The following is a 5,585-nucleotide window of genomic DNA, read 5'->3' as shown; positions in this document are numbered from 1 at the left end:
GGGAAAGAGGTATCTGGAATGTAGTGTAGGGCTGTGATTAGCACCAAACATGACATGCTGGAGCTTAAGTATCTATTTAAAATATGCCATATATTTGTTTTTAATGAGATGATATGGAGCAGTTCATACAAAAAAAAAAAAAGGAAAAACAGGTGCTCCCCACCCTTTGTCCGTAAAGCTCTGTGAGAAATGGCCCATGCCACCAGCCGAGAATGCCAGGCTCAGGGCAAGGAGCTGCTCTCCGCAAGACAACCAAGGGCAGCTTCAATGAGCAAGGCAGTGCTGCTCTGAGGGGAAAAGTGCCCATTTTTAAGCTGCTTCTGCAGTGAAACTAGCAGGCAGCGGGAAACTTACCTCCTCCTTACCCAGAGGTAAGTCCACGTCTAGACAAGAATCTGGATGCTGTGCTAGCAGTGTTAGGAGAGGTCTCCTCACCAGAGCTGGCGTAGCTGCAGCTAACTAGTCAAGCTGTGCTACTTCCCATCGTCCAGTTGTGTGTTAAGTCAGTGCAGTTCAGGTTAGGTGTCATGTCTTGCCCCTGGGGTTCCCATCAAGGACCACCCCCAAGACCAGGAGATGCTGCCTCCCTGCTGGGAACCACTAAGGACCTTCTTCTGGCAGGGCTGTGCCTGGGCTGCTCCAGATCCGGGTGCTCAAAATCCTGGTGTCTCCCACTGAGGGACAGGCAGACAGCATCTTCTGCCCCTCCTGCTCTCCTAAGGCCAGATCTGCCCCACCAAGCCCTCTGCCTCCTGGGGCCAACAACCCCAAAGGTAGGGTGATGGTGAAATGCCAGCCATGCCAACAACCTCGGCTGTCCTGGCTGTGAGCCGATGGCCAGGAGGAGCAGCTCAGTAGGTGGTGTGCTGGGAGCTGACCCTGACAGTCCTTGAACAGGCCTCTTGCTGCAGGCTTTCGAGGAGGGAGCAGCTTCCACTGTCAGCACCATGCTGGACCTTGTGGTGAAGGACGTGCTGCACCACATCATTAACACCTCGTCTTCCCAGGGAGTTGCAGCCGGTGTCCCAGAGTGGCCTGCACCCCTATCCAGCCAGCGGCAGCCTTGTCCTCCCAGGTCTCTGCTGCATAAGGCGCATTGCAGGCAGCATCGCAGTTCCAGGCAGCGTCACCGCAGGAGCAGTGCCAGGGACAGGAGGAGCAACGTCGGTGAGCTGGAGACCTCAGCAGTGCCACCGCAGTCTTGGGCATTTTCCTGGGAGATGGAAGAGAAGGCGTCAGCTTGCTTACCACCAGGGTGGCTACCGGCAGAGGGAAGGGAGCCTGCCCCTCGTCTTTGGAAGGGGGTGCAGTGCCAGTTACCAAAAGGAAGGATCACTTGGGCCAAAGGAAGGGACCGATTTGATGCCCATGGGCCATGGCAGCCATCTGCGAGCTAGGAAACCACTTGCAGTCTTGGCTTTCATGATGCTCTGCCCTGCACCCTGAAACACATCCCTTGGCCTCGGAGGCTGCAAGAGGATCGACTCCCACCTGCACGTCCCTCCTGCAGCTCCTTCCAGAGTCCCGTGCCCACGAGTGGATCACTGTCACTGTGCCTGCTCCTGGCCCCACAGCTGGGCTGCCTTGCACGCTGTGCGAAGGTGCCCGGACCAAACTCCTGCCGGCCCGGCAGGCGGGAGAGCTGCCTGGCTGCACCAAGCCCAGGTCACAAGGGCCGGTTCCAGGAATCAGGGCGCTTCCAGCCGGTGAGTCCCCCTGAAGAAACCCAGCAACCATGTGATATCTGAGCTCAGGTCTCTCCCAGGTGTCACTAGTGTGACCCTCTTCCTGCTAGGAAACCCCTTGGAGAGTCACACAGCTGTGTCTGGGTCCAGCAAGTGGAATGGGCACACGATACACACAACACGGGGGTGCAAGAGGAGACGTGTGCATGGGTACAGGCATGCCCATGCTGAAACCCAGCCATGCGCTCTCCCTCCCTCCCACACTGCCCCAGAGTACCTCAGGGTGAAATGCGTGGCATGTGTCTGGCCGCCGCCTCAGCTTCTGGGACCGCATCCGTTCACACTTCACTGAAGCATTATGTGCAAGGCTGTTAAGGACAATGGCAGTGGCAAGCAGGGAAAAGGGGGACAAGCGCCGCACAGACCCCCAGGTCCCTGATGCAAGTCTTCTAGGTGTAACTAACTGCACAGCATGGGAGACAGAGCAGGGAGGACAAGGGCAGGGCAGGTTGTCCTGCATGGGCTGGAGACATCTCCAAGCGCTAGAAGGTGGCAAGGAACGACAGGCAGCTGAAAGTGGCCAAAATGCATGGAGAGGGCTCAGCTTCCCAGTGACAAGCTGCACCATGTCACTGCCATGTTACAAGGAGCGAGGGATAAGGACCTAGCAAGGATGAGTTATGGAAGCACCTGGGAGCACCATTGGGGAACCAGCCCAGCTGCACTCACCCCACCACGGACCAGTCTTCTGGCCTGTCCCACCCTCACCCTCGCACAGTGCATCGGACAGCCTGGCCGGTGGGGGCTGGCTTCCTCTTGCGGGGTTGGAAGGCAGAACTGTTACCCCCTCTCCACTGCACTGCAACCCTACCTGTTCCATGTCTCCCTGCCCAGCTGTCCCACAAATTGTGCCATGCCTTCCATCCCCATAGCAATTGTCTCGGAAGCACGTTTTCCACCCTAGCAAACATGGAGATGAATGGGCCTGTAGAGCCATGCGTCCCTGCTGCATGTGGAAGGATATATTTGACCTCTTTCACATCCATCAGGACGGGTGGGAAGACGCTGCAGTCGCAGGCAGCATCCGTGACGAGGAGCAGCAGGTTACTGCTGACGATCTGCTGTGCCACAAACATCCTGCAAGAAAAGAGCGAGCGGGAGAAAGCACATCCCTCCCACTGCAGCACCAGAGCAGCAGCCCCAGCATCACCTGGTCCACAGCAAAGAAATCCAAAGAAAACAGATCTCTTTGGAAATGAGATGTCAGCAGAAAGTGGGAGAGGCACAGCGAGCAGCCGTATGCACGGGGGAGGTGACGTTAGCACACCTTTTGGCCTCAGGAGGCTCCGAACTGGCTCAGATTTACAACTCCATGCTAGGCACAAAAGCCAAAATCAAACCTGAAACCCAACCAACCAAAAAGACCAACCAACCAACAAAAACCCAACACAGGCCCTCCCCAAATATGGCAGTATGTCACAGCAGATGACACCTGAGAAGGTCTGGTTTCATCCAGAGGTGTGCCAATGCCTATTCAAGGTATATTTATGCATATGCTTATACAGTGTAAGGATGTATGTACTATGTGATCCTGCAGGGAGAAGAGTTCTGCTAAATTTCATGTTGCTGGAGTGAGAAATGGAGGATTCCCAGTAGCATCCCATGTTACATCGGTGTGATGAGACTGACCAGCTAGTGCTTAGTCTTGCCTACTGTCACGAAAAATGTGCGGCTTCACTTTGCAGCCACAATTTCACCTGCCCCTTCCCCTCCCTGTTGGAGAAGCAGACTATGGAAAAGGGCCAGTGATGAGCACAGGTACGTGCCGGTGGGGATGTAAGTATTTGCCTGAGGACATGCACGTGAGGGCTTGCGGCAGCGCTGCTGCCCGGTTGTGCAGGTGGCAGAGGGCTTGCTTGGGCAGAGCAGGGTGAGGGCAGGCACGTGTTTTGGCTGCGTGCAGGGGTTTGTGCACAAGTGGGTGTGCACCTGTGCGTGTGGTGGGCAGCTCAGACGTCTCCGCACTCACGAGGCTGCACGTGCCTGTGACTGTGGGTTTGCGCACCGACGTGTGTGTGTGTGTATACACGTCACCCCTGAGCAAGCACAGGGGTTGCATGTCCAAGCATACACACGCCAGTGATACCGTAAGGCACTGTACATGTCTGGACATCTCACCAGCCTGTGCCAACCCCCTGCCCGATGCCTTGCAGGTATTGCCTGCCCTCTGCCAGCACAGAGCCTGCAGGCACCCAAAGCAAGGCTGAGCTGCCCACGCTGCCATCCTCCACTGCCTGCTGGCAGGTTGTGCCACACCGGGCAGCCGTACGGCCCTGGCAAGGAGCCTGCGGACTGGTCTGGGGCCGCTGGGCACAGGGAAGGCCAGGGACATGGGGCTCGGTGTGCCTGCGCTGGTGGGAGGGCTGCCGTGCTGCAGCCAGGCTATGTCTCTCCACACTCCCGGGCCTGCTAACCACCTCTCAGCCAAGGGAGAGGGCTTCTGGGTTAGAAATACAGGTTTGTGAGGATGTGCCCACTGCACCGACTGCACTCCCTGGTTATTCACCACCTGGGCTCACTGCCTTCTAGCCTCCAGGGATGTCTGCATTCACTTATAGAGGTGTTGCATGTCACACACTGCAGCAGGACAAATTCATTAGTATTCCTGGCTGATGACTGCTTTGACAAGCAGATTTTAACACATTCACAAATTCACCAACCAGGATAGAGGTGCTTCATGCACCAATCCACAAGCCAACTTTTTGCCCCGGGCAGGAACACTCAGCCTACCCTCGCTCCACTGGGAACCACCTGGGCTTGCAAAACATGATCGGGAAAGCCTGCATGCCTGAGCTGGCCACTGGCTAATGCTCCACAGAGCCTGTGCCAGCGTGTGTGTTTCTCCCAAACACCTGCATGAAAGAAGCACAAGAGATGCACCTGGGATCCAGAGGCTGTGACTACCAAGCAAGAGGCAGTGGCCAGGCGCTGCCTCCAGCAAGGAGGGCCCAGCCCCAGGCTGCGTCGGTGGCAGAGATCTGTGCAGCCACAGCTTAATGCACAAACAGGTCGTCTTGGGGCACTCGGCTCCTCTGGAGCTACCCAGAGCTTATCGCACCTTCACAATACTTTGTGGTCACCAAACCTGCAATCTCTTCTAAAACAATATTTGGCAAGGCCTGGTTTTCCTAAAATCATGCTGACTAGCGCAGGCTGTTTTCCTAACCTTTAAGTCTTTCCTGCAGTTGATGCAAGACTGAAGTCAGACTAGGTAGGATTGGTTTGGTTTTGTTTTTAAGAGTGATTGCAGTCAGATCTGTTTGGACGTCTCCTGTTAGGAAAAGACGGATCAGTGGAAATTCATCCTTCTGTCACCTTTTTGCACGTGATTGCTGATGGTGCTATGTAACTGCTGAAAACAACCTCCCTTCACAATGACTTTTCTGTTATTTTGGACTGTTCATTGTCTTAAAATGAAAATGGAAAATAAGAAAGCGGACCCATGTTTTCATTTCTTTCAGTTTAACATTTCTTTCTGCCCCACCGCCCCGCCCTGCTTTTTTTTCTGTAGAAAAACAGAAAAGAGGGAAAATAAAAAGGAAAAGGAAAGCCGACAGAATTACGAAAAGGAAACTTTTCTAAGGAGAAAACTTTTGCCAGACACGTGAAAAAACAAACAAACAAACAAACAGAAAAAGTTTCTTTCTGAAATCTGTGGAATGGAAAGATGTATATGTATTTAAATGCTCTTTGCCTCAGTCTACAGCCACCTCTGCTTATTAACAGATGGGTTTACATTTTTTTCTCTCTTATGAAGAAGTGGTAACTCAGTCACTTCACCTCCTCATTGTCCAGCATGGCTGTTTAGCTCTGCTCTGTGGCCAGAGCCGCAGATGCGGC

At 54.4% G+C, this 5,585-nt stretch overlaps 1 protein-coding gene across 1 annotated transcript in view; it reads right to left on the bottom strand.

Moving 5' to 3' along the window:
- Positions 1-1,126: 1,126 nt before the first annotated feature.
- The window catches only part of LOC104167734 (voltage-dependent calcium channel subunit alpha-2/delta-4-like), a 14,483-nt gene continuing 10,024 nt past the window's right edge, over positions 1,127-5,585 (bottom strand). Inside the window, exons 6-8 of the mRNA XM_009708070.1 lie at positions 2,710-2,822; positions 1,963-2,045; positions 1,127-1,213 (exon numbers count right to left, since the gene is read on the bottom strand). Coding sequence (XP_009706372.1) covers positions 1,127-1,213; positions 1,963-2,045; positions 2,710-2,822 — 283 coding nt within the window. The remainder of the gene's footprint in view (positions 1,214-1,962; positions 2,046-2,709; positions 2,823-5,585) is intronic.

Source organism: Cariama cristata, unplaced genomic scaffold, assembly GCF_000690535.1.
Source record: "Cariama cristata isolate BGI_N322 unplaced genomic scaffold, ASM69053v1 scaffold24929, whole genome shotgun sequence".
NCBI classification, from domain to species: Eukaryota; Metazoa; Chordata; class Aves; order Cariamiformes; family Cariamidae; genus Cariama; species Cariama cristata.
Note: the sequence above shows the minus strand (reverse complement) of the source record. Positions and strands in the feature narration are given on the sequence as shown.